At 44.1% G+C, this 26,891-nt stretch overlaps 1 protein-coding gene across 2 annotated transcripts in view; it reads right to left on the bottom strand.

Moving 5' to 3' along the window:
* Positions 1–3,918: 3,918 nt before the first annotated feature.
* Positions 3,919–26,891, bottom strand: part of LOC123747699 (phenoloxidase-activating factor 1-like) — a 34,411-nt gene continuing 11,438 nt past the window's right edge. For both annotated transcript variants that reach the window (XM_069338939.1, XM_069338940.1), the window contains 6 exons: positions 24,838–24,968; positions 24,573–24,732; positions 22,925–23,036; positions 22,564–22,751; positions 6,262–6,458; positions 3,919–4,461 (listed from right to left, as the gene is read on the bottom strand). In XM_069338939.1, coding sequence (XP_069195040.1) covers positions 4,255–4,461; positions 6,262–6,458; positions 22,564–22,751; positions 22,925–23,036; positions 24,573–24,732; positions 24,838–24,968 — 995 coding nt within the window. In that variant the 3' untranslated portion in view covers positions 3,919–4,254. The remainder of the gene's footprint in view (positions 4,462–6,261; positions 6,459–22,563; positions 22,752–22,924; positions 23,037–24,572; positions 24,733–24,837; positions 24,969–26,891) is intronic.

The raw sequence follows: 26,891 nt of genomic DNA, 5'->3' as shown, positions 1-26,891 counted from the left end.
GGTGCACAATAAACTAGCCGCCTTCGGCGGCAACAATCAAAAACAAAAAACATACAAGCTAAGGGTAGGAGTCGAACCAAAGGAATCAGAGCTGAAGCGCAACCCAGTATGGTGCAGAGCATCCAAACGGCGAAGAATAGAAGAAGCAGACGAGTAAGCAGGGCAATCATAATCGAGTTTAGACAGTACGAGAGAGGAATGTAAAGAGAGGAACATGCGTCCATCAGCTTCCTAGGAAGTATGGGACAAGATCTTAAATAAGTTAAGGGCCTTAGAGCATTCATCTCGGAGCTAAGAGATATGAGGTGATTAAGACAAACGAGTGTCAAAGATTAACCCCAAAAGCTTAGCAGAATCTTTGTACAAAAGGGGATGACCATAAAGCGACAAAGGGGTTCGAAGAACAACCTGCTTCCGAGTAAAAGTCATAGCACAAGTTTTAATTATAGAGAACTTGAAGCTATGACTGGTGGTCCAAGACGACACATCAATCGCAAGTTGAAGCCACCTTTGAAGGGAAGGCGAATCATCACCTCGACAGCAGACTTTAAGATCGTCGACATAAAGCGCTGAGAAGATAGCAGAGGGAAGGGAGGAAAGACCATTGAGGGCAACCAGGAAAAAGAATAATATTCAGAACAAGAAGGGTACACCTTCATATTGCCGAAAAGAGGCAGAAAGAGGGGTACCAAGCCTCACTCTAAAGGAACGACTAGAGATGAGGCTTTGGAGGAAGAGAGGGAGATTACCACGATGGCCAAAAGAACGGAGTTGGGACAGAATTTGGTATCTCAAGGTGGTGTTGTACGCCTTTTCCAGGTCAAAAAGAGCAACAACAACGGAGGTTTTAGCAACAAAAGCAGTATGCATATAGGTTATACTGTTCAAGTTCCCCAAGACATCAGTCGTGCTGCGGGGAAGGGGGAAGGTAGAGAGGACACAGGAGACAGGGCAGACTAGACAGGAAGAAGAAAAACACCAAACGGAGACCCAGGAGAAGGACCTTCTGGTTCAGAACGTAGAGAAACAAGGTGGTGGTGGTGGGGGGTGTCCAGGTCCAAGGCCTGGAAACGGTTGTGAGACTGAGAAAGGAAGGGAGGGCGAGGAGAGGTGGAACGCAGCACATGAGCATAAGACATGCCAGCGAAAGAGGGGCGACGGCGTACTTGGCCTCAGGAAAAGACAAACGATCTTAATGTTTCAAATTAAGGATGGCCTCCTCAAATTTGTAGTGCATACACGCGCGGGAGAAGGTAGGGTGGGCGTCACCGCAATTGATCCTCTGGAAGAACAGCACTCTTTCTTAGAGTGACCCAGTCCCCAACACAAGGAGCATACACACACTGCACTCGTGCATTTGAAGGGAGCATGCCCAAGTTTCTAACACCTATTGTAAAGTCTATGAGAGGGAATGTACTCCTTAACGGATCATCTTGCACCAGCAAGAATGACAGAAGGCAGAAGGGACCTATCAAAAGTGATCTTCACAACTCGAAGAGGTAGACTACGACGGCCACGAGCGGGTTGCGTTAACATAGCCTGGAAGATAAAATGGCCTTGGGCTGAAGGATATGTTTAATATCCTCGTGGCAATCTTTCAGTGGCAAGATTCACGAAACAGTTACGCAAGGACTTACGAACGTGTACATTTTTCCTCAATCTTTGATGGCTTTAAAAGCAGTTTACAAGCATGAAAACTTCCCAATCAACTGTTGCTATTATTATAAACAGTTTCCTGGTGCTTTGGAGTTCATTAACCGTATAATAATTGTAAACAAAGCCGCCAAAGATTGAGAAAAGATGGACAGGTTCGTAAGTACCTGCGTAACTGCTTCGTGAATCTGGGTCCAGGTCCCTAACACCAGTCGCAACATGGTGCGGGAAAATAACCGTGCTAATACTGGCATTTAATTTGAGCGTTTTTGGAGATCCTAACAGGGGTCTTTTCAATACTGGACAACGAGGCTAAGCGAGCAGCTGCTTCCCGAGGAGCAGCAGTAACGACATGAGTACCAGTACGAGTGGGGGTTAAAAGTAACAAAGGTATCTACTGAATCAACGAGGTGTTTATGAAGGAAGAAATCGTCAGGACGTATAGAATTCACATGGTTGAGATCAAAATACTTAGTCCATGTAGCAAGCCCTAACAAGGCTTGGAACATCGTAGAACTGGAAGGAATCGTGTGGGTGCGTATGCGAAGGGGACAACGCAGAGCACCTCCAGTAAGATGGGGGAGGTAAAAGGTGCAGTTGTCACAATGAGAGAAGGAACTGCTCCAGGTGATGAGGTGGTCATCAATGGGGGCTTGGGGCTCGACCCTGCCACAGAAGTGGAAGGGGCGCAGGCAGTGGGGCGGGGGGGGGGGGGGGGGGAAGGTAGTCCGGTCTGGGCCCAATGTAGCGGGGGCTACAGAGCCCGGTCTTCCATCACAGTCCGACTCGGGGGCCTGGTCGCCCACCCCATGAGCCTGGGGTAAGAAAGGTCATGTCAGTATCCATATATCATGTATTTTTAAAGGTCTGGGGCCTGGAACCAATGGATACCACCTACCAGGGCAGTCAGGGAGGCCGAGCGTGGGCCAGTGCAGGAAGGGGTGCGTCGTCCCCAGCAGTGCTCCCACTTTTTAACAGGAGAGTCCTACTGCTTCGTTCATTCTCCTTCACTGGTGCAAAGACCTCATTCTCCCTTTCACCCCAGACTGGACACCCAGCCATTCACTTAGGGCAGCCATTCACGGGCGACCCCTCCAGCAGGTGGTCAGTTGGCTCACAAGGCCCCCTACGTTTGTGTTCTTTCACACGTACATCTCCGAAAGAGGAACAGGAAAGGGGCGGGGGCAACCCTCACTGGTCCCAGAAAGTAAGTAAGTAATTATCAAAAGACGGCACCAAACTGGGAAGGCTATGTAACACCATCAAATGTGCTATAATCAGAGGGCGCTAAATATCACCAAGGATGCCAATACAAGAACAGAAATGCATAAGGCAAACGATATCAAAAGTATCCGATTCACCAAGAATTCTATCGAGGAACAAGTAACTGCAAGGGACGGTCGGAAAACAAGACACACGCTCGTCCTGGAAGTCAGGACATTCAACAAGGATATGCAAGACTGTAAGAGAAACAATGCAATTTGGACAATAAGGAGCAGGGTGGCATTCCATTGAGTGATCATGAGTTAAGCGAGTATGGCCAATACGCAACCACGCTAGAGCCGTTTCCCATCGCCGGTTACGGTGGTAGGAGGACGGCCACGAGGACACAACTTTTAAGAGTACGCAGTTTGTTATCATTAACAGAAGACCAACAAGCCTGCCAACGGGTAAGGATGGAGGAATGAATAACTGGGTAAAAACGGAATAAGGAATACTTTTACGAGAGATGGGACAAGAGCGGACAGCTTTCCTAGCGGCAGCATTCGCACGCTCATTTAAAGAGACACCAATATGGCTGGGAACCCAGCAAAACTCAACCGACTTAAGTTTACTGTGAGTAAGAAACAGCCAATGTTGTATCTCGACAACCACTGGATGAACCAGGTTAAAGGACCCGAGAGCCATGAGGGCACTACGAGTCAACGACAACTACAAAGGAAGATTGACAACGAGAAAGCAGGAGACGAAGAGCATAGAGAATAGCCGGTCCCAGAAAGGTGTACGTCACCACGACAAGGAAACACAATGAGGGGGGGGGGGGAAGTTGTCTGAAATTAAATTATTTCTAGCTGTGACATGAATACCATTAAAGTTTTTTTAACAATACATTTATTCATAAAAATATACACAAACAATACTGTATTACAGTACAATACATTCAATGAACAGTTTTGACATTTTATATATATATATATATATATATATATATATATATATATATATATATATATATATATATATATATATATATATATATATATATATATATATATATATCTTCAAGGTAGTGCACACTTATGTATTTCTGTTCAGAGCAATGTTTAAGAAATTGCCATAAAAACATTATATCACAATTTGTAACAATTTCGTAAGTAATCAAACCTAAGGATTGGTTTATATTCATCCATTCATGAGTACACAGCACTGACTATCCATCTATCCATTCATCTCAATCTTTTATCTTAATTAACCAGCAGCTATTGGTTACGAAGTAATTATTTGTTTAATCCAAATTACATGAAAATTTTTTATATAAGTTTTCTTATAGGCCTATTCTAAGATTTTGTGTACTCTTGAATTATGTATTCTTAGTACAAATTACGGTCTCATATTCATTTCAATCCAATTCCTGTAGTGAGAAACAGAAGTATAAACACCAGGTACATCTTTCTGACCACAGTTTACGGGACCATAGGACACCAAACCAACCTGCAGGAAGGGTGGACCTGTAGTACTTGACATCACTAGAGGGCCACCAGAATCTCCTCCACAAGAATCCTTTCCTTTGATACCTCCAAAGCAAATCTGTAAATTTAAAATTATGTCAATAAATGTTTTACATACGGTATATGGTACGTACGCACGCGCACAAATGCAGATGTGAAACCCCAAAGGTTAGGGAGTCTTTACACTAGTTAACTAGTGATTAAGGAACTAGATCCGATCCTCAGAAAGACATCTAGACGAATACATCACATATGTGCCCTCACAGTTATTGATAAATACATACTTCCTGTGGTGGTTGGTGGATGAAAAACAAGGCAATGCGAGGAAAGACTTTCATGGGGCTTCCTACGCAAGATTTCCTTCCCACGATATAGAGACGCAACCCTGCTGTCGCAACAACGTTACTCTCGACACCATAGCATGTAATCTTGTGTAATATAATTGAAAGTCACCTTCCAGCATTATACAAACTCGCTGATCCTACTCTAGTTTAGTAGAATAACTCAGTATGTCTTAACTATGCATTACTGATTGCAAATCATGATAACCATTGTTTCAGCAAAAGCACAAGCATAATAAATGGAGACTTTGCGATATTGTTTTAGAGTACACTTAAAGGATCTTTTCACATTCCAGTAAATAGATATCTGGGAGTAAGTAAACTGTCGTGGGTTACATCCTAGATAAGATCAGTCGTTAGACTGGGAACCCATTGATAAGCCTAACAGGCTTCCTGTCCACAACTATGGGAAACCAAACCACAAGATAAAAAATCAGTTTAAACCTTAGGCTGTTGCGCATGTCCGTGAGCATTATAAGTAGATATGGTTTGGTATGTGTGGCTAGTTTCCACGAGTGTTTTAGCATCTGGGTTATTGGAGAATAAATGGGCTGACGTTCAGTTGTACTTTCGACTATTATAGATCTCTGGCGAGTGCCCATCTTATGGATAATTAGACAGTTCCCATGTACAAAGCCCTTTTGAGAACACGTCGTCTGTGTATCTCAAATACAAAAGAATTGTACGTCATTCTTTACATTAACTGCGGACCTGGTTGTAACACAGTTGGTAGGTCATGTTCCAGGGAAACTAAGGTCTGAAGTCATCTATATGTTCGTGTACCCACCAGTCAAAAAAAACGCCTCTAGCAGTCACCGTAGTTGTATTTTCTCATCTTAGACACAAAACAAGGTAAATCGAATTGTTTTTATAGTAATCTACTTTTTAACGGAGAGGCGGGAGCTACAGCTAATATGACATGACAGAAGGGTTGACTGCCATCAGATACCATAGTAGTGCTTCACTGAAGATTGAATATCTAACTTGAGTACCAGTTAGCTACTTCTGAAACTTTTTTGTGAACATCTATAGCCTGGTTGGTAAGATGATCTCATTGTTCAGGCCCAGGTTTGAATCTCTGACAATCGAGGCAATATGGGGCCAGACAGCTGAACGGACAGCGCTTCGGATTCGTAGTCCTGAGGTTCCAGGTTCGATCCCCGGTAGAGGCGGAAACAAATTGGGCAAGGTTTCTTTCACCCTGATGGACCTGTTCACCTAGCAGTAAATAGGTACCTGGGAGTTAGACAGCTGCTACGGGCTGCTTCCTGGGGGTGTGTAACAAAAAGGAGGCTTGGTCGAGGACCGGGCCGCGGGGACGCTAAGCCCCGAAACCATCGCAAGATAACCTCAAGACAGATCGATGTGAATTATTATATACATTATTATACATGTTACAGATCTTTATTTCAATTATGTACAGCATTTGACAAGTAAGCATGGATGTTCACGAAAAATCAGTTATACGCTGAAATGCAAGTTTATATAGAACGATAAATAAAACCTAAGCTATAAACAAACACGTTGTTTCCATTTACCTGTTCATCAACAATGTTTCCTCTGTAGCTAATATTGCAATTCTCATTACTAACGTATGGTAGCAAGAAGTGCAACAGGACGTTACTGGTAGTACCATTCTCTGTGAAGCCCCAGCCAGCTATGTAGGACTTATGATCAGGAGCAAATTTCGAAACGTCTAGACCTTGAGGTGGTAGACATACTGCACGAATCCATGCTGAAAAAAACATTACAATTTAAATTATGAATGCAAAAATCATGAAAAATTTGTTAATGCAGACCAAATAAATTCCTAAAAAAGTTATGCCAAAATCAGAGAATTATATTTGGCAAATTATAAATAAAATAGGAACTTTAAAGTTAAAACAAACAAAAACTAATTATTGACTGCTAATTAAATGGAAGGTTTAAGTAGCAATATAAGATGGTTACACCAGACAGGAAGTTTGCTAGAATTATTGAGACTCCCCGTAGCCAACGACAGGCCATTCTCCAAGATACAGCCCATAAATGCCTTTAGGACGATAGGCGGTGGCGTTTCTGATGGGGAAGGAAGAGACAATTGCGCACCGTGTTCCGCAAGGCGCGGTGCGGCCAGCCTGGGTGGCATAAAAAGCGCAGGAAGTCAGGTCTCGACCTCACTCCATTTCCCGGCCCGGTCTGCGATTCACGAAGCAGCTCCACGCTCAGCGCCGCGCCTCATCGACACGTTGGCCAGTGCTCTATACTGCATCTCCAGCCTGCTTTACTATGTACACGAGATTTCTCAAGCAAATGGACCCCATCCCCGCTACTATGGTCCCAGATCTGACGTTCTCTGATCCTTTGGGGCCTTCGACATCCCAGGTTGGTACGGCAGGGGCCCCCTGCCCTACTCAGCAAACCTTAAGGTAAGAGTTTCCAGTTCAAGTTAGTCAGGACTATCCCCAGTGCTGGCGTGTGATTGCACCGTCCCTAGAAGTCCGTTCGTGCCACCTTAGCTAGTTCCCTAGGGCCTTCCGCCTGTTTGCCTGCCTGGGGTTGCAGGTGCGCCTCCAGGTCGGGACTAGTGTGCTGGTTATCTGCGGCGACTCCACATGGCCAGGTTTCGGTGGTCCTGTGCCCCCTGGGGCCCGGCCCTAATGCATGCTCGGTGGAGCATTCGTCCCAGGTGTGCCCTCCCAGGCGTTTATATGGAGCCCGGTTTGCTGTGCCCCTAGGCTTGCCCCTAGGGGCCATGTTTCGCCCACGCCTGGACGTGCGTGCATGGCCAGGCTCCCTACTGTGGTCTGGCATCGCCCTTTGTGGCGATGCCACATGGCTGGTTTCTGTGGACCGGAGCCCTGGGGACCAAGCCCCGTAGGCGGCGCCCACGTTGTGGGAACCGACCTGTGAGATTTATATTTATTTAATTTATATGAATTTATATTTACGTTAATTTATATACTTCGATAGCAATTTGTATAATGATAAGTGGACTGTATTTCTGCAATAATCTCTTAATCTCACAAATCGATCCTCTACACATTAGGGGGGTTTTATTAAATTAATATATATGCAGCCAATCAAACTACAGTAATAGACTACATACATTGAAGAGGTTCCTTATCTTATAGTACAGCAGGTTAGTCCACCAGGTATAACTAGGGTGTAGACACCAAATTATCCTCTTTGAGGTAGCTTCCATCACCCAGTAACTGGTGCACAAAGTCCTTGCTTCCTCGTCTTGACCTGTCAAAAGGGCGCTAGCTGTAAAGCCAGATACCTATATATGACAAGCTATATCAGAGAAAATACTGTACATGGAACAATAAAGACCTGGCTTAATTACCTTTAGTTTGAGGCTATGTCATGCTCTAACCGGGTCACCCTATATAATGACATTAATGGCCATAAATGAAAGATACATGGGTTTCGGAAAGAACACTTAACTTGAATTTGTTGACAGCGTGTGATAATGGTACACCTTTGGTTTCCATAACACTTCGTCCAAGTAAAATTAACAGGAGCCGAATTTGCTCCCGTGTGAGCCTCTGGTCTAGTATCAACAATGGCTGCCCTCCTTCCCCACTGACGCCTGGCCTACATTGTCCAAATGTCAGAAAGTGATAGAAGGGTCACATTTACTCTACTTTAATACTGATAATTAAGTTAATTTATATGAGATGTTTTTCTGATGGTAAAGTCCAAAGACTAATGTATTTAAGAATAATTCCCACCATAATAGGTGGTGATTTATAATAGTATGTGGTGATGATATCCCGTTTTCTTTAGACGGTAATTCCACTACAAGTTACGTTTTCTATGGGTTAACTTGCTTATACAACACAGCTATTATCTGTATGATTATTAAATGGTGTCGGATTTTCCGACATAATTCCCCAGGGGCTGCTCACGGGTCGAAGTCCTCTTTAGAACAGATGAACACCGATACTCCTCCTTCGAATTATTTGATTAATTTGATGTTAGTAGTTAGTAATCACACATTTGTGCGTCTGTTCGTACAGGACGGATGTCCCGTACTAGAGTTGCAGGGGTTAGAAGTCTAATGCGATTTCATTTCCCTGTCAACTCTTGAAAGGCTAATATTCAAGCCTTATACATATTATTTAACCCAGAAGACTGAATGTGATCAAGTACTACAGTCAAGTATGATTCAGGGACTGCAGTGAGATCAGTGACATTAGATATAACTTGAAGTTTCTTCAGGTAACTGGTCACTGATATATAAACACTGAGGCCCATGGAATACATCTTGATTAAATAATAAATGTATCAAATCAGTCATCAGATTTATTGGGGTTTAATTTAGTTAATTGATTCAGAAGATTGAATAGCTCATCATTAAAGTAAAGTATGGTTCTGAGACTGCAGTGGGTTCAGTGACATTGGTCGCAGTGACTTGTAGCTGTTTTAGGCTACTGTTCACTGATTTGCCACTGAGGCCTCATGAACTCATCTTCAGCTTTAAATGATGATACTAACATCAACCTCTGTTACTATAGTCAGCTGTAATCTCCTTAGTATACAATACAATACAATACAATTTTATTTAGGTAAGGTACAAACATACAATAAATATTTACAAGGATTGTTTGACTTATAGGTAGAGCTAGTACATACAATGCCTAAAGCCACTATTACGCAAAGCGTTTCGGGCATAATAAATGATTCGTAATTCGGGCATAGAGAAATATAATCAGCTGACAAATTTAGATTTCTACTGGTATTGTTTATCTGCAGGCATAGGTCTCCTCAGGCTTGATACTGGGCCTGAGAGTAATTTACCTCCTGCAGAGTTTAACATGGTTATACCCTGATATTTAGTAGGGCTACCGATGAATCGATGGCAATAGTCTGTCCCAACAAGGACACCGAAGTCGGTGAGGTGATCAGACTTAATATTATCTGCCAATTTTATTCCTCTATTTCTCAGGAATTTGGCTGTTGCTCTCAGACCTTGAACTTGTAGGTCTACTGGTATTTTGTCCACTACAATGGCTTGTACTCGACAGACGTACCTGCCTAAGCGTACTGATGGTTGTACCACCTGGTAGACTTGAGGTCCTGCATCTGTTACAAACCCTGAGATGTTGAACGACATCTGGGCTACAGGCCTTAATTGTAATTCATCTGCCAGCTTTTTAGTAATATATGTTCTCTGGGATCCTTGGTCAAACAACCCACGGGTATGGACCTTGGCCCTCTTATTCAGGATGGTAATTTGGGCAGTAGGCAAAGTCGTATTACCTTTAGACTTTGCTGATTGGACACTCTTTGTTGGTTGCACCTTGCAGTACTGTACTGTGGTGGGAATGCTATCTTCCACCTTGGGTCTTGAATACGTTAATTTCGTATATTTGCACAGTGCTGCATGGTGTCTACCTCTTCTACACCTGTTGCAGGTGTTGAATTGGGTATCACAATAGTCTATGTTGTGTGACTTGAGACACCTTGCACATCTCCCTAATTCCTGGAGTCGCTCCATACGAGTGTCTCTGGTTGGATAATTAGCACAACGGTATGTTGAATGTTTCTTTTTGCAGAACATACATGTCCCCCAGCCTACTGCACGTTTGGAAGTTACCGGTTTGGGTGAACTAGTAACAGTAGGCTTGGAGGTTGCTGCTGCATTGTCAGATTTTCTGCAACTTGATGTTAGAGTAATTGACTGATGTTTATTTGGGGTAGTTGTTTTACCCTTTAATTGACTCTTATTTTCTATTTCTGAAGGCTTGCATGAGGCTTTAACTTCCTCATTTGCTCGTCGTTTGTTTATGATGGAATGTAAACCTTCAGTGATGTCCTGTACTGTCAGGATGGTGTTATGTTGATGTGCATATAATTCATCTAGTATATCGCTGGACAATTTTCGTTGAAGGACTACTTTGGTCATCCATTCACTAGTAGTTATATCAACCTTAAGACTGAATATTCTTAGTAGTGACTCAAACTCCATGCTGAAGGATTGTAATGAGTCAGCAGTCTGATCAGGTTGAGGTAAATCCAGCAATTGTAGTACTAGATGTATGACAGTTTTCTCATTGCCAGCATTATTCCTAGGTGGCTGGACTGGGAAATTAGTGCTGTCGCTATTTTCATTTACATTTTCTACTACTGGTTCAGCTTCACCTCTAGCTTGGAGGCATGTTAACTTAGTAGCCTCAGGTATTGGGTTTTCAGAATCCACAGAGACTGTGGATAAATTGTCTGAGAACTGCTTAATTTCTGGTGGTATAATATTAGGTGAAGCTGTAGTGGGTGAAGCTTTACTGGGTGAAGCTTTATCCTTGTTGATTAAAGGATCTAATCTGGCTTGACATTTATTCTCAAAAAGATCCAGATCATCCATAACATTATCTACTTTATTTGATGTACTTGCTAATTGTTCTGATTCAATTATCCTGTGTAAATGTTCCAACCTGCCTTGAGTTTCTTCTTCATATTGTGCTAGGTCAGACAGGAATGGTTCCACATCTTCAACTACTACGTCATCGTGGACTTGATTTTGGTAAGATTTCCTATTTGCTTTCAATATATGCAATTGGGTTTGAATCTGTAACAGTGGTATTTTCAACCGATGATAATTAATTACAGGCTCATATAACAACTGTTCATATTGGTTGAGATCCCTTGTTAGTTGGCGTTTGCTTGCTATTAAAGCACGCTTTGCTTTCTGTGGATTAGTCATGGTGACTTGTTAATTGGGCACCACTGGCTCATAAATTGTGAGCAAGTACTGATGGTAGCCTAGAGTAAATTCTGCACTCGCTAGGCAATAATCCTACCTCTACTAGAGGTTAGCACTTAAAATTAATACATTATATATATACAATCATACACACTAATGATTTGAGTGATAAACCAGTGTCACTGGAAGTACCTTTAGGTTAGCTCTTCTATATCACCCTAGGATGGTAGAGACACTAATTAATCACTCAAAGGTGTAATGATCATAAGTAAATTATTATATATACACAACTCAACTCGAGTTGATAAAAATTACACCCAAAATAGGGTCAGCACCATTCATTAATGGTGTTAGGTTATTCAATATAGTACAACTGACTATGGTAATAATGGGACTAGGATGAACGATAATAGTTCAACTAGTCAATTTTAATATCCTACCCTGTTGTGGGTTGGCAATTAGTAAATATTATATTGAGATCACTAGTGCAATATATATTAAATAATTCTCTATTTTGGAGAAATAATATACACAGTTATTGATAATAGCCTCTTAATTAGCCTCTATGAAACTTCTAATATTATCAAGAAGTATTAAATATTATTAGTGACCTCGCGAAATAAACTCCACAAAATTCGTAGATAATCTCTCGCGAAATGTAACACCACGAAATCCGTGAACAATCTCGGGACACAGTCACTAATTTGGCTGGCTTCTATATTAGCGCTGTCATTTCACAGAATAACACGCTACCAAATCTGTGGGTGTACATGAAACCGCTGACGAAGCTGATCTGAACTGAGGGGGGGCTCCTGAGCTCCCACGAGGCAACGCCGCTGCCGTCTTTGACTGCTGGCTTTTGTTTAAATAACACTGCACTAGTATATTTAATGAATCCACTGGTTAACTGGTTCATCCGGTACTAAGATGGCCAAATCTGGGTTCAAAGGACCGAATATTCCGGTTCCGAAGGTCCAAATAATGTGGGAACCGACCTGTGAGATTTATATTTATTTAATTTATATGAATTTATATTTACGTTAATTTATATACTTCGATAGCAATTTGTATAATGATAAGTGGACTGTATTTCTGCAATAATCTCTTAATCTCACAAATCGATCCTCTACACATTAGGGGGGTTTTATTAAATTAATATATATGCAGCCAATCAAACTACAGTAATAGACTACATACATTGAAGAGGTTCCTTATCTTATAGTACAGCAGGTTAGTCCACCAGGTATAACTAGGGTGTAGACACCAAATTATCCTCTTTGAGGTAGCTTCCATCACCCAGTAACTGGTGCACAAAGTCCTTGCTTCCTCGTCTTGACCTGTCAAAAGGGCGCTAGCTGTAAAGCCAGATACCTATATATGACAAGCTATATCAGAGAAAATACTGTACATGGAACAATAAAGACCTGGCTTAATTACCTTTAGTTTGAGGCTATGTCATGCTCTAACCGGGTCACCCTATATAATGACATTAATGGCCATAAATGAAAGATACATGGGTTTCGGAAAGAACACTTAACTTGAATTTGTTGACAGCGTGTGATAATGGTACACCTTTGGTTTCCATAACACTTCGTCCAAGTAAAATTAACAGGAGCCGAATTTGCTCCCGTGTGAGCCTCTGGTCTAGTATCAACAATGGCTGCCCTCCTTCCCCACTGACGCCTGGCCTACATTGTCCAAATGTCAGAAAGTGATAGAAGGGTCACATTTACTCTACTTTAATACTGATAATTAAGTTAATTTATATGAGATGTTTTTCTGATGGTAAAGTCCAAAGACTAATGTATTTAAAAATAATTCCCACCATAATAGGTGGTGATTTATAATAGTATGTGGTGATGATATCCCGTTTTCTTTAGACGGTAATTCCACTACAAGTTACGTTTTCTATGGGTTAACTTGCTTATACAACACAGCTATTATCTGTATGATTATTAAATGGTGTCGGATTTTCCGACACACGTGGCTTGGAGCTCGGTGGAGAACTCGCCCCAGGGATGCCCTTCGTTTCCTCCACCCCCCTCCCAGGTGTCTTCCCTGGAACCCGGTATGTTGCGTCTCCTAGGCTTGTCCCTAGGGGCCAGGGTTCGTGACGCGCTCGGTCGTGCGTGTCCGCCCAGGCTCCCTGCGAGCGTCCTGGCGTCACCCTTGGTGGCGACGCCTCCTGGCCAGGTTATTTGTTGTCTTTGTCCCTAGGGCCCGACCCTAGGGGCCCATGCCAAGGTCGGCATCACCCACGTGGCATGGCGCTCCGTGGAGCGCTTGCCTTGGGTTGTGTTCCGCTTCCTTCCTGTCCCCCTCCCTCTCGCTCACGGGCAAGAGACGCCCTTGTGGCGGCGGTGCCCCGGTGGGTAGGCCCAAAGCTTTCTTGCTAAAGGCTGCCTTTGCGTCAGCCGGTGTCGCCCAGCATGTTCTTCCACAGACGTTTGTCTGGACGGCGAAGCCCAGCTTGTTCATCCCAGACGTTTGTCTGGCTGGTGTAGCCCGCTTGTTCGTCCCAGTCGTTTGTCTGGCTGGTGTAGCCCGCTTGTTCGTACACAGACGTTTAGTCTGGCCGGTGTAGCCCGGTCTGTTCGTACTCAGTCGTCTGGGCTGGCCGGTGTATCCCGGTTTGTTCGTCCCCAGATGTTTGCTTGCCCGGTGTCCCACGTTATGATCGTCCCAGCCATTTGGCCTGACCGGCATAGCCCGGCCTGTTTGATCCTGACGTCTTGTCCATACGGTGTTGCTGCCTGTTGTTCCCGCACGTACACGTTCCCTCCTGTGTCCCTGTCCTGTCCTACTCCAGCGCAGGCGCATGCCTTCGAGCGGTCTGTCCGCTTGAGTGGGCTATGCTATGTAATTATCTTATTATCTTTTATTTAAGTTTTCTAAATTAATTTATTGCATTGTTCAGCTTTCAGTTATGCCTTGTATTTACTTACTATTCCTCTTGCAGCGTTAAAGCAGTGTCCATTGCTGTGGAATACTCAATTAATTTTGTTTCACTTTTGAGAATATTATTGCTTTAGGCTAGCCAATCTCCCTTGATTAGTACTGTTTTAATAACCATTCCATCCCTTGAACATTACAGTTTTACTCTATCCAAACCATACCATGCATATATTACTGTTTAACCTACCATCCTATCCCTTGATTAATCCCGCTTTAAGCTACCAAATCTTCCCATGATTATCACTGTTTGTTCTTTTATTTGTTCAGTTTAAATACAAGTACATTATATTACGGTCTTATTCTATTTCTTGTTCAGTTTCAGTCTGTCTGGTATTTACACCGCTATTTATTCTGTTTCCTAGCTTTGCTTACGCCTCATGCCTTGCTTGCTGTTTTGGCCTCGCTATGTTATTATTTATTTAAGTTTACTAAAAATTATTTTGCTACTAGTCCAGCTTCAGTTATGTCCGGTATTTACTTAATAATACTGTTGCAGTGTTAAAGCAGTGCCCAATGCTTACGTTTTCACCTTTCCACAGTGGCGAGAAGTCGGAACATGCAGCAACTGCAACACGGAAGAGGTCTCGGGCGGCGTCGATGAGAGGACAACAGCGCAGTGGTGCAATGACGCAGCCGGCCAGGGCCAGGACGAAGCCCGCCCGTTTCGCCTCCCCCTCCTCGGGGGCCTCCTCGGGCAGCGACCACACTTCCCAGAGGCCCACTGGCGGCAAAGCGGCGGGTGGCACTGCGTCGCAGCCTCCACCCCTTTCGGCCGACGATTGGACGACGCTGCAGGCGCTCATCGCGCAGGCCCTCTCATGCCACAAGCCTTCCGGGCATGGGGACCACCAAGGGCGACCCTGCCGCGGCTTCCACAGCCGCCCTGCCCCCCTTCACCGACCGTCGCCCACGGGCCAGGGCCAGGGGGCATACGTCGAGGCAACGTGCGAGCTCCTCCAGTCTGTCCTCCTTCGATGAGTCCCCCGAGGAGAAAGCGCCCCCCACTTTTTCTAGCCCTTGGCCGGCAACTCCAGGCGACCCCGGGCTCCAGCATCCCACTCTTGGGCGTGCACGTCCCGCTGGGAGAAGGTCTGGGCAAACAAGTATGTGGACCTCGGGCACTTGCTTGCCTTTGAGCGGGAATCAGGTTCTTTCGAGTCCTCTCTGCGACAATCCCTGACGCCCAGGCGGCTGGTAAGAAGCAGCCGCCCCTGACGCCGGACCAGTGGGCGCATAGCCTTGACATTTACGCCACTATCTACGTTGAGAAGCACCCAGCGGAGGCTCAGGCGCTGTTTACCTATGCGCGTTACGTGAAGACCATGAAGACGACCCTCAAAGGTGACTGGATGTGGTACGACAAGGCCTTCAAATGGGATAGGGAGAGGTCGGGCTGTTCATGGTTAGACTACAGGCTGGACTTGGAATTTCGCTCGGTACAACGCATCGCCCAGGCCGCTGCTCAGCCGATGAGGCAGGAGGCAGGGCGACCGGCAGCACTTACTCTCTCTAGCGCCCGGGCAGCTGGGCTCCCCCCGGGCTACTGCTTCGCCTACCACTCGAGGGGACCCGGCTGCACTTTCACCTCGTGTTCCTTCAAGCACTACTGCCCGCGCTGCCGAAAGAGGCACCCTGCCTACAACCCATGTCCTCCAGCACGGCCTCGCGACGAACCCACACAGGAACAGCGCCCACGTCGCCACCCGCAAGTTAGGGGTTCGAGGAGCTAGGCTTGGCTCCAACTGGTTACGCCTCTCACTTTCTGGACTAGGCGGGGCCCTCAGCCGCCTCTAGAAGGGCTTGCCGAACAGTGCTATCGCGGTCGGCAGGTGGGAGAGTAACGTTTCCTTCCCAGTTCGGTAGCTGTCAGGACTGTAGTTGTTTTTGTTTTGTCAAAACAACTACAGCTACAGGTAGCTGTAGTTGTTTTGCCACCCTGAGGTTTCCCTCAAGGACAGCGGTTACTCACCCTTCGGGGGGGGGGGGGGGTCCGGCCTGCTGGCCTGCGGGGTGGGGGTGCAGCGCCCGTCCCCAAGTGTTCCACTGTCCGCAGCTACTACTTTGACTTTACAGCCATTCTACTAGTAAGCCCTACCTTAAGTCAGGAAATTCTTTCTCCTTATTCCTTGGCGGCTCGGCCTCTGGCCTGGGGTTATTTTCTTCTCCAAACACATATCAGGCTTCCCCAGTCTCTATGTATTTTTCTGCTGCCTGATTATTCTCCAGCTAGGGTTTCCCTTATGTTATGTTGTTCACTTTGGTGTCCTGACTGTTATACTTTGAATTAGATTTGTTACATTCGCCTCACTGCTAATTCTAGACAATAGGCCATTAGGTTTCTGCAGAGTTTGTTACTAGGCTATAAGATTACAGTTATTTTACTACGGGTGTACAATTTAAGATGTTTCGTGTACTTTGAGTTAGCCACGGCTATGTTATACATTTGTTAAGACCTACTTAGAAGCCTGTTTTACTTCTGCAGAATTATTTATCTACCTGTACTAATAAATTTACGCCCCCATGCTGTTGGTGTCTTCCTTCCCCTGATCAGAAAAAGATCATTACTGCTAGGTGAAGAGACATTACATGTAACGAAACACGGCCAAACGTCTCGTCCTGACCAGGAATCTATTCTTACTAACGGATTATTTATTTTTTGTCTTTATAATATAGCAACAAATATTTACAATAAAAATAAGGAAGCATACACAGAACAGTACTAAACAGCACAGGATACTATACAAGCCAAAACACCAAACAAAACTGATACATAATACAGAAAATATACATACATAAGGACACGCAACATGGAATAGCGCCAGGGCGCACAGAACAGGGAAACAGAATTACATCATAGGAAACAGAAAGGCACGACAAAAACAACCAATACCACACACTAAAAAGAAAACATACCAGTGAAAAATAAACACCCACAAAGGCCACCAAACAAACGGAGGCCGTTACCACCACCAACACACACGGAACATAAGAAAACGGGCAACAACAAGGGAAATGTAGGGGCAGCTTGCAACCCCAAGCATACATACAACCACACCCAAACTGAAAGCAGTGACAGGAAGGCAATTAAGGGGAAGCCTTCAACCCCAAGCAAGCACACAACCACACCTTCCAACCTGAAAAAACTGGGGAACACGGTCACAGGAAAGTCTAAGAGAGCAACGTACAATATACTGACGAAAAACAGCACACCGCACACACACTGACAACGATCACAAAGAAGGAAGACACCTTCGGACCCGCTACAAGACACTCACGCACACGTTGCCCGTAGTATACGAGAACGCAGCCGCGAACACGTGGGTCAACGACCAGGAACCACCCATACAGTCGGCGACAGATTGTCATTTGACAACGGTATATCAGGCCCATAATCAGGACGAGGAAGCGGAAGCCCCAAAAGGAAGGGCCACAGAACCCCTTTTCAACACCAAACGCAAATCAGTACAACCACCGGCACCAGGGTCAACGACTCCCCCCCCCCCCCCCTCCACCTCTGTTCACTGGTACTGGAGGGTTCACGGGCAGGCACTGGCAAAGCAATCACCGCACCCCCTCTCCTGCTCCTCCACAACCACATCCACCTCACCCATGTCCACCGTAGGTACCAACGTGGCCTCACCACCAGGGGACCGTGACCTGGAAGTCCCCTTCCTACATTTCTGCTGAGGGACCAGTTCATCCGAACTCAACGTGTCCTGTAGGTGTCGAGGGGAAGGCACATCCTCCAATGAAGAAGCAGTTGGAGACGCCACCCGAGACGACGGGCAAATTAAACCCCCCACGTCCAGAGAGCCCACAGGTGGAGCTAGTGCCCCAGAAACGCTCACCACTGTGGACGGGGACGCAATCCAGGGAGCCAGGACCACCACCACCACGGCAGGCGATGCACTGTGAACCTCCACCGGCACAGACGGCACCACACAAAGCCCAGTTGCCGGAGCCTCAACCCCACACACCGACTCGACGGCAGCCCCAGGTAAGTGTAAAGTGTAAATCCCAGCAGTGATAACGAAGATGGGATATCCCGCATCAGAAACATTGTCAGCGTCTTGGTGCCAGCAACCAGTCCCTTAAAATACCCAGTGGAAACTAAATTCCACCTCACACTTAACACCTTCCAATATCACCCAAACCGCTGGGTTAAGAGCATATCCGACATTTAAAACGTGCACCACGCTCCGCCATCTACGTCAGTTTGTGAGTGTCCATGGGCCCCCCCCCCCCCTGGAGTTTCCCGAGACCCTCCTCCGGCGCTTCTTCCAGCGGTTTGGCGCCGTCGTTAGTGTGCGGCTGCACACGCTTTCTTCTGGCAAGTATACCGGTGTGAGGACCAACATTCGTACCCTAGGGATGCGCCTGAGGTCGACATTCCATCTTCTGTCTGGCTTTTAGGGTACTACGTCCAAGTGTACTATGCCCGGCAACCACGGACATGTTTTCGTTGCGGCATGTTGGGGCATCAGGCTGCTGGGTGCAGTGAGGCTGCGACTGCTCCTGTGAACATGTTCATGGAAGAGGATTTCCCGCCGCTCCCTGTAGGGGAGCGGAGGGAAATTGGATGCCCACCTCCTCCAGGGGTGAGGATGTGGGCATCCAGATCGCTGCTGAGGCTCCTCCCCTGCGTCTCCGTGTACTCCTCCGGGTGTTGAGGCGCCGAAGGAGGTTCTTCTTGCTCTGGTCGCTGTTCCAGCTGCTCTCGTGGATCTTCCGGGCGCTCTCAGTGCGTCGTCGGCGCCCTCCTCGTCTCCTGCTGCTGCGCGCGGCCCTGCACCCTCGACTTGTGTCCCGCCTGTGATGAGTGGAGGGGTGGGAGCCGCGCTTCCTGCTGTGTGCGGCCCAGTTCCCCTGTGGTCGAGGCTGCTGCTGTCTTGCGCCATGCGTCCGTCCGCCCGGCTTGTGGGGCCTGCGCTTCTGGGTCCGCTTCCGGCTCGGATGATATATGTCCGATGCCCAAGCGCTCCCACCATTCGTCTTCTGCCTGGGCTGATGTGGATGACTTCAGTGACGGTGAGGCTTCAACTATCGAGAAGGTGGTTCTGGGTGCTTCGCACTCTGCGCAGTTGGTGGTGGCGGAGGTCCAGGCGCCTAGTGATCTGGTGATGTAGGCGCCCGTCTCTCTGCAGTGCCTTTAGTTCTGCCTTCAGCGGACGGTTCTCCGCGGTGGAAAGTGGTTGCTCCTTCTGTTGTCGATGCTGTGAGTGCTGGTGCTGGCCGTGGGATCGTCATGGTGCTGAAGAAAGATGCCCGACGTGGGGGGTCCCAGCGGGCGCGTCTTCCCATGGGTAGTGTGGAGGCCTGTGCGGAGCCAGCGCGCTGGTGCGCAGCAATGTGCGCCCCCTGGTGTGCCTCTGTGTGCGCCATCTTCTACCAGGCCCCCTGAAGTGGACCCCTTTCCTATCGTCTTGGCCTCAGGGGAAGTGCATTATTTTTCCACTATGAGTTTTCGCACGACTGAACTGCTCTCGGTTCCGTGGGATCCTACTTGCGTTTGGGTTCTGTGAGATAAGTGTTTAGTCCAGGGTGTGCCGGACTTCATGCCTCGGCCAGATGTGTTTTACAGTCCTCAGGTTCCGGAGACCGCCCAGTTGCTTTGGGAGGCGTATTGTATACGGTTCCCCGGCATCTCAGTTTCCAGAAAAGTATCAGTAGTCCGTGCTCTATTTGCCCAGTGCCTGCGTGCAAGGGGAATGACGTGTGTGTGCATGTGGATGTTTCCTCTTGGCTCATGCGTGGGCCTGTTTCGGTTTGTTTGTGCTATTGTTGTGCTTGTTTGTGTTTTGCGGCGACCCTTCTGGCGGCTTCTTAAAGTGTTCCTGTCTTTTTTTGTGTGTGTATATATGTCCTGTGTTTTTTGTGTGTTTTGTATTGCTTGTTGCCATATTATCTTATTACTGGTGCTTCATGTTCCTGTTTTGCTGGCGGCCCTTCAGGCAGATGATTCTGTGCTTTGTTCCTGTGTATTCTTCTGTATATTTGTTTTCGTGTTGTGCTATGTTGTCGATCCTTCAGTCCGGTGCTTCTATGTTTGGTTTGTTGATTGTTACTATGTTTTGTTTTTTTGTCATTCTTTGCTTGCATGTTTCATTTGTATTCTGTTTTATTGTATTTAATTGCATGCGTGCATGTAAAAATAAATATAAAAAAATAGTTCATCCTGGCGGCATGCGAGCGACCCTAATGAATTATCAGTCGACTGGAATACCAATTTTCATCGAGAGAATTTTAGATATTAGTTCTTAACAATATGAGGGGGTGACATCTAGCTCTGTAGGTCTTGCTTCCTGGCCTTTTGTAACTTACTCAATATATATTGTGTCCAATTGATGTGTGGTATATTTTTTCAAGCTGTGGATGGAAGTGGTTTTATCAACTACCTGCAGTGCAGTTGATAAAACTTGCAAACTAAATTAGTACAGACTACTGGAATTTTCTTATATTTCTACGACTTTTGCATTTCCCAGCTTCCACCATATCCTTTTGTCCTACTTTATAAATTTAAAGAGGCTGTATGTGGTGATCATATTTCCTCCCAAATGCAATGTCTCTCCACCACTTAACCTTACCTAGCTTACGGTTACCTTTCGATGATTTCGGGGCTCAACGTCCCAGCGACTTGGTCCCCGAGCAGGCCTCCTGGTTGCTGGATTGGTCAACCAGGATTGAGGATTGAGGACTAGGATTGAGACAATTTCCACAATTTGTTCTCAAAACAGAACACCGTGTTGCAAGGTTCAGCACTTGATAAAGTTTCATGTTTGCTTCACGAGATGCAGATTACATGCCGGTGCTGCATATTCTAGTACTGGTCTCACAAACGGGGTATATATGGTCCTAAAGGCCTCCTACTGTTTAGTTTTTATATGACGTTCTTGTATTCGCCAGCTTACCTTATGCTGGTGACATCCTGTTCATGTGTTCTGTTGGACAGTGGGAGTGTGTGTGTAGCCACCTAATTTTGGTGTGAGGGCTTTGGTTCTCGTTCCACCTCTTCACCTTCAACCAACATTTAGAAACTGTACTTGTGGTCGATCTCGAACCCATTTTTGATGTGACGACTTATACTGAATTTTGTAACTAGCTCATCAAGAATGTAACTTGCTTAGCTAAATGAATTGTGGGGTTCAGTCCCTGAGCCCATTATGTGCCTCTGTAACCCTTTCCACTACCACCCACAAGATGGGTATGGGGTGCATAATAAATGAACTAAACTAACTAACTTCAACCAACTGGTGTATGGGCCCCAAACCTTAATGGCTCTGTCATATTTACTCTTAAAGCTGGGCATGGATTCTGCCTCTACCACTTCACTTTAGTTTTAGTTTAGTTCATTTATTATGCACCCTATACCCATCCTGTGGGCGGTAGTGGAAAGGGTTACTGAGGCATATAATGGATTCAGGGACTGAATCCCAAAATTCATTTAGCTAATCAAGTTAGTCTTGATAAGCTAATTACAAAATTTAATGTATATTGTTGCATCATCAATTACTTCGAGACTGACCACAGGTACAGTCTCTAAGCTAATCAGCTGACATATGTGGTGAGCTATAGTGTCATAATTGATGTTTAACCTGCACCCCCTTAACCAGAAGGCAGCGGTGGAAAGGTTACAATCACCCACATTTACTACCATCAATGAGCAAATTGGGGCCATTCGGCTAAAAATTCTAGTAGTACACATTTTGAATGAAATATTTACACATTTGTTATAGAGTTGTGAATTTTGTGAATTCCATTTATTCACTATTCTGACGTTAAACAAATTCCTTCTAACGTTTGCGGCTTATTTGCATAATTAGTTTCCAAACGTGTTTCCATGTTCATGTACCACCCAATCCATATATTCTATCGTTTTAGTTTACACGCACACACCCCTTTCCCCTCTTAAATTTACTTCTTCAACGTCGTGATCAAAAGATAAAAAGAAGTTGAGTTCAGAAACTACACGAGAAGTGGGTAAGGGGGTCCTTACCAGCCCAGCCCCGTGTGTGTGTTTCGTTGTGGTGTTTACGAAGTCTTGAATTGGTTCCAAGTCTAACCTGTAAATCTGTTATATATCCGAGTTTGTGTGTTTTAGCTCACTTAAAAAAAATTCAGTGGAGAATATATGAGAACTCTCTACTATATATGACTATACAGTATAAAGAAAACTTAAAATGATAAAATGTTCACTTACGTGTAGATAAGTCGATGGATTTGTTGAGTCTGATGAGAGCAATATCATCAGAAAATTGTACTCTAGTATTATAGTTGGGGTGAATTATGACCTCTTCATAAGCATTGTCCTGGGCCTGGGGAATACAGACGTTACCTAGACAGTCTAGGTCGCTTTTTAAATCCCATTCTCCTAAGCGGATGACTTCACTAAAAGAACAAATAAGATTAAAGTACAATGCCTGTACCATATTATATAAACAACAAATGAAAATTTCCAAACTTATCCCACGGGACATACATTATGCTATCAGTTGTAAATTATAATATCTACAAATTTTGTTACTCATGTTTGATGCTTAAAGACAATTTTCTTTACTTACAGTTTCTTTCCAGCTAATGCAGAAGAGTGTACACAGTGCGCAGCCGTCAGTATGTACCTCTCGTTAATAACTGACCCCCCACAAAGGAACTCTATCCCTGGGAATCCAATCACTGAAAAGTTTTAAAAATAATTAAGATGTACAATACTCTTGTAGGTTTGACCAGTTCTCACAATAACAATTAATAAATTATTTAGCATTCGATTATATAACGAAACTTTGACAACTTCATTTAATACAAAATAATTTAAATTACACGCTAGTTATGCAGGCGATGAGTCACAATAACGTGGCTAAAGTATGTTAACCAGACCACACACTAGAAAGTGAAGGGACGACAACGTTTCGGTCCGTCCTGGACCATTCTCAAGTCGATTGCGTAATCGAAAATGAGTCATTCTCAATCGACTTGAGATTGGTCCACGACGGACCAAAACGTCGTCGTCCCTTCACCTCCTAGTGTGTGGTCTGGTCAATCTACACGCTAGTTATCTTTACGTATTTACTACAAGCTCACTTATTCACTGACAGATCCAGAGACTTTGCTTCTTTCTCACGTCCACTGTTGCAAACTTTTTTCTTTATTAAATAATATACAATTTAAAGATCATATTTACATCAATTTATAAAGGAAAAATACTACATTAAATATAGTTTATACAATTATCAGTAAACCAATGGTGCATACCATCATGGGCCATGAGCCTTAAACCCAAAATGTTATATGTAGTTGATCCTGCCTCGTAAGAACGTCAATATTTTGTCTACTGAGTAACCCTCCTGCCTGCCTATTCTCACACAAAAAATATAATTAGAAAGTAGTATAATTGTATTCTTAATTTTCTTGAATTTTATGTCAATATGAAACATTAAAAACTCATTAAATCAACTCTAATGCTTGATCCACATAAAGCTTTAAGAGTGTCTGTAATCCAGTTTACAAGAACAGCTTTTTTGCTTACAAAAAAAATACATATTTTCTCAATTTCAGTACATTAATCACACCTATTGTTGTCCTTAATTCCCAGCATCAACAACCTATCATTAGTAGGAAGGGTCTCGTGAATATAGCAAACTCACCAACTCCCACCCACTCAATCAATCTATATAGTCGTAATGGCTTGGCGCTTTCTCTTGATAGTCAATCAAATCCATCCACTCACACCTGTACAAACTATTTAAAATGAAGGTATTCCTGTAATGTATTTTACATCTTTGGCATGTCTAGGAGAAAAAACTATTTATTCCCTATATGTTATTTTGTTTATGATACAATTATAATATAAAACTGTTTCCAGGAACGTACATCTTCATATATATATTCACAATATAAAGATGCACGTTTGTAAGTAGGCTATATAAAACAAATGATAATGTTTCAAAATGGTAATTCAAAACATGCAAGTGTTAAAACAAAATCTTTATAATTAGCATTCAGCTACATTTTGTAACATTTGCCTTCTGTGTCGGAAATAAATAATTATTACCACCATATTTGTTTTAGATTATTTTACACTGGAATCAAACAAGCAATCTAATAAAAAAAATTCCCAGAACCACATCTGATCAACAGATCAGGTTGTAGACTGGGATCTCCAGAACCATGACTATAGGTTAACGTGTAATTACTAGTATCAGTGCTTCTAACCTGAATATCCTAATGCAGCTATCCAACGATAAGCATCAAAGTGCACAACTGTTCTTTCAATGACCCCGTTGAGGTATACACTCTGACCGCAGTTCCTAGGCAACAATGAGGTTTTGTGGGTGGATGGTGGAGTTGTTGTTGGTTTGGACGGACAACACACCTGTAAAATATGAATTACTGTCCAGTTTCCCCCATGAGCAGTAGTGTTGTGAAAGACTATACATCACTTATGACATTAAATTAAGCAAGAGGTATTTAAGCCTACCTTGGGATCTGTTTCATAAGTACATGTGGCTCGCCGAAGAGCACTGATGTTCTCCAAGGTCGGTTTCTCGAGTAGCTTCCGCATCTCAGGACATTGCGACAGTGGAATGCACGGGTCTGGACAGTCAGCTCCTGATGGATTGCATGTAGCCTCAGTCAATAAAGCTTAAAATTATTGTCAATATATAAAATTAAACCAGTGTTGAACACTTCTGTTTATGTGTTAACTTCTATATTATATATTCTAATTACTTAAATTAAATATATTAAATTCCAATATTTAACTAGTCAGAGAAATGATTCATACAAAATAGTTTATTAAATACAATACCTTATAATCATTCTGTGGCGTGAGATGGAAGGCTTACAGTGGATTATACTAATAATGACATTCATAATTGGATCCCAATATTATTTATCTAAGAAAGTTATAGTGCTAGTTAGCTATTTTCAGTAGAGGATTTGATATTAGAAAGTAATGGCAGCTTTTGGCCTCGTATGGCAATAGGCATTCTGCAGTTTCCTATATTCTCATGCTTCTCATTTGATAATTTAAAAATATGTGCACTCGCTCAAGTAAAATGTCCCATCCACATCATGCACCACACCCCACATCCACATCATACACCGTACCCCCATACACATCATACACCATATCCCCATCCACATCATGCAAGACATCCACATCATGCACCACACCCCATCCACATGCATCACTCCCCCATCCACATCATGCACCACACCCCACATCCACATCATGCACCACACCCCATCCACATCATGCACCACACACCATCCACATCATGCACCACACCCCACATCCATACCTGTTAACTGTCTCACGGAACAACAAACCCATCTAATTCCTCACGCCCTCTGGACAACCTCCTACACAGCGTAACGGCCGTCGGGAAAAATGAAGTGAGAATGGATAGAAGAAAGTAAGCTTCAAAGCAATGCACTCACAAACATAGATGAAATTACAAACAAAACAAGCGAACTTGGGGAAAGATCACAAGAAGAAATCCCAAATGTAATAGCACTCACAAACAAAATTTGTGATAAAAAATGCAGTTTCTACACAGGACTGGAGTATGACAAACAACATGTTATCACTTGCAGTCATAGATCCGTCTGTCACTTGCAGGAATAGATCCAGACTGTTAATTATGGAAGACTTCAACCATGGAATGGTAGACTGGAAGAACACAAACCCACATGGAAGAACAGACACACTGAGAGCTAAGCTCTAAGCCGTGGCAACAAGAAACTTCCTAAGTCAACATATCAAGGGACCACACAGGAATGAGAGGAAATGGTGAACCAGCTAGACTTGATCTGATATTCACCCTGAACGAACCAGACATAAAGGTCACATTAAAAGCCCCCAAGGGAATGAGTGAGCATAGTATACTGACATTTGAGTATCTGGTGGAAATGAAAGAACAAATTATGAAAGTGAGAAAGAGAAAGGACAGGTACACAGAGAATGACTAGAAGATATGTAAAAAAAAACATAAGATATTCCAGGAGGTCTTAACAATAGTGCAAGAAGTCCCTGAACTACAAGAGGTGGTAATAAACCAGTCAGCTTTACAAAATTTTGAAATAACCTGATATGAGGTTAGGGGGTATCTGCTGGATCTGGATGTGACAAAGGCTGTTGGACCTGGCAATCTCACCACAGATACTAAAAGACTGCGCAGAAGCACTTTACATATCACTCTCTATGGTGTATAGTAAGTCACTTGAAATAGAAGACCTACCAAAAAGTTGGAAGACAGCTAACACAATCCCAATATACAAAAATAGTGACAGGCAAGAAGCATTAACTACATACCGGTGAGAAAATCAGTAAGAGCCACGAGGAGAATTCGATGCCACTCACTTTTCTTATAGGCCTGTGTCCCTAACTTATATACTATGCAAGGAGATGGATAGGACGTTAGAAAAGATCTAGTGGCACATCTGGAGAGAAGGGAATTTTAGCGATGGTAAAACTTACCCCACAAGTTTAATAGAATTTTATGATCAAGTGACAAAAAATAAGCAAGA

Source organism: Procambarus clarkii, chromosome 40, assembly GCF_040958095.1.
Source record: "Procambarus clarkii isolate CNS0578487 chromosome 40, FALCON_Pclarkii_2.0, whole genome shotgun sequence".
Lineage (NCBI taxonomy): Eukaryota > Metazoa > Arthropoda > Malacostraca > Decapoda > Cambaridae > Procambarus > Procambarus clarkii.
This window is presented reverse-complemented; position numbering and strand designations above follow the sequence as displayed.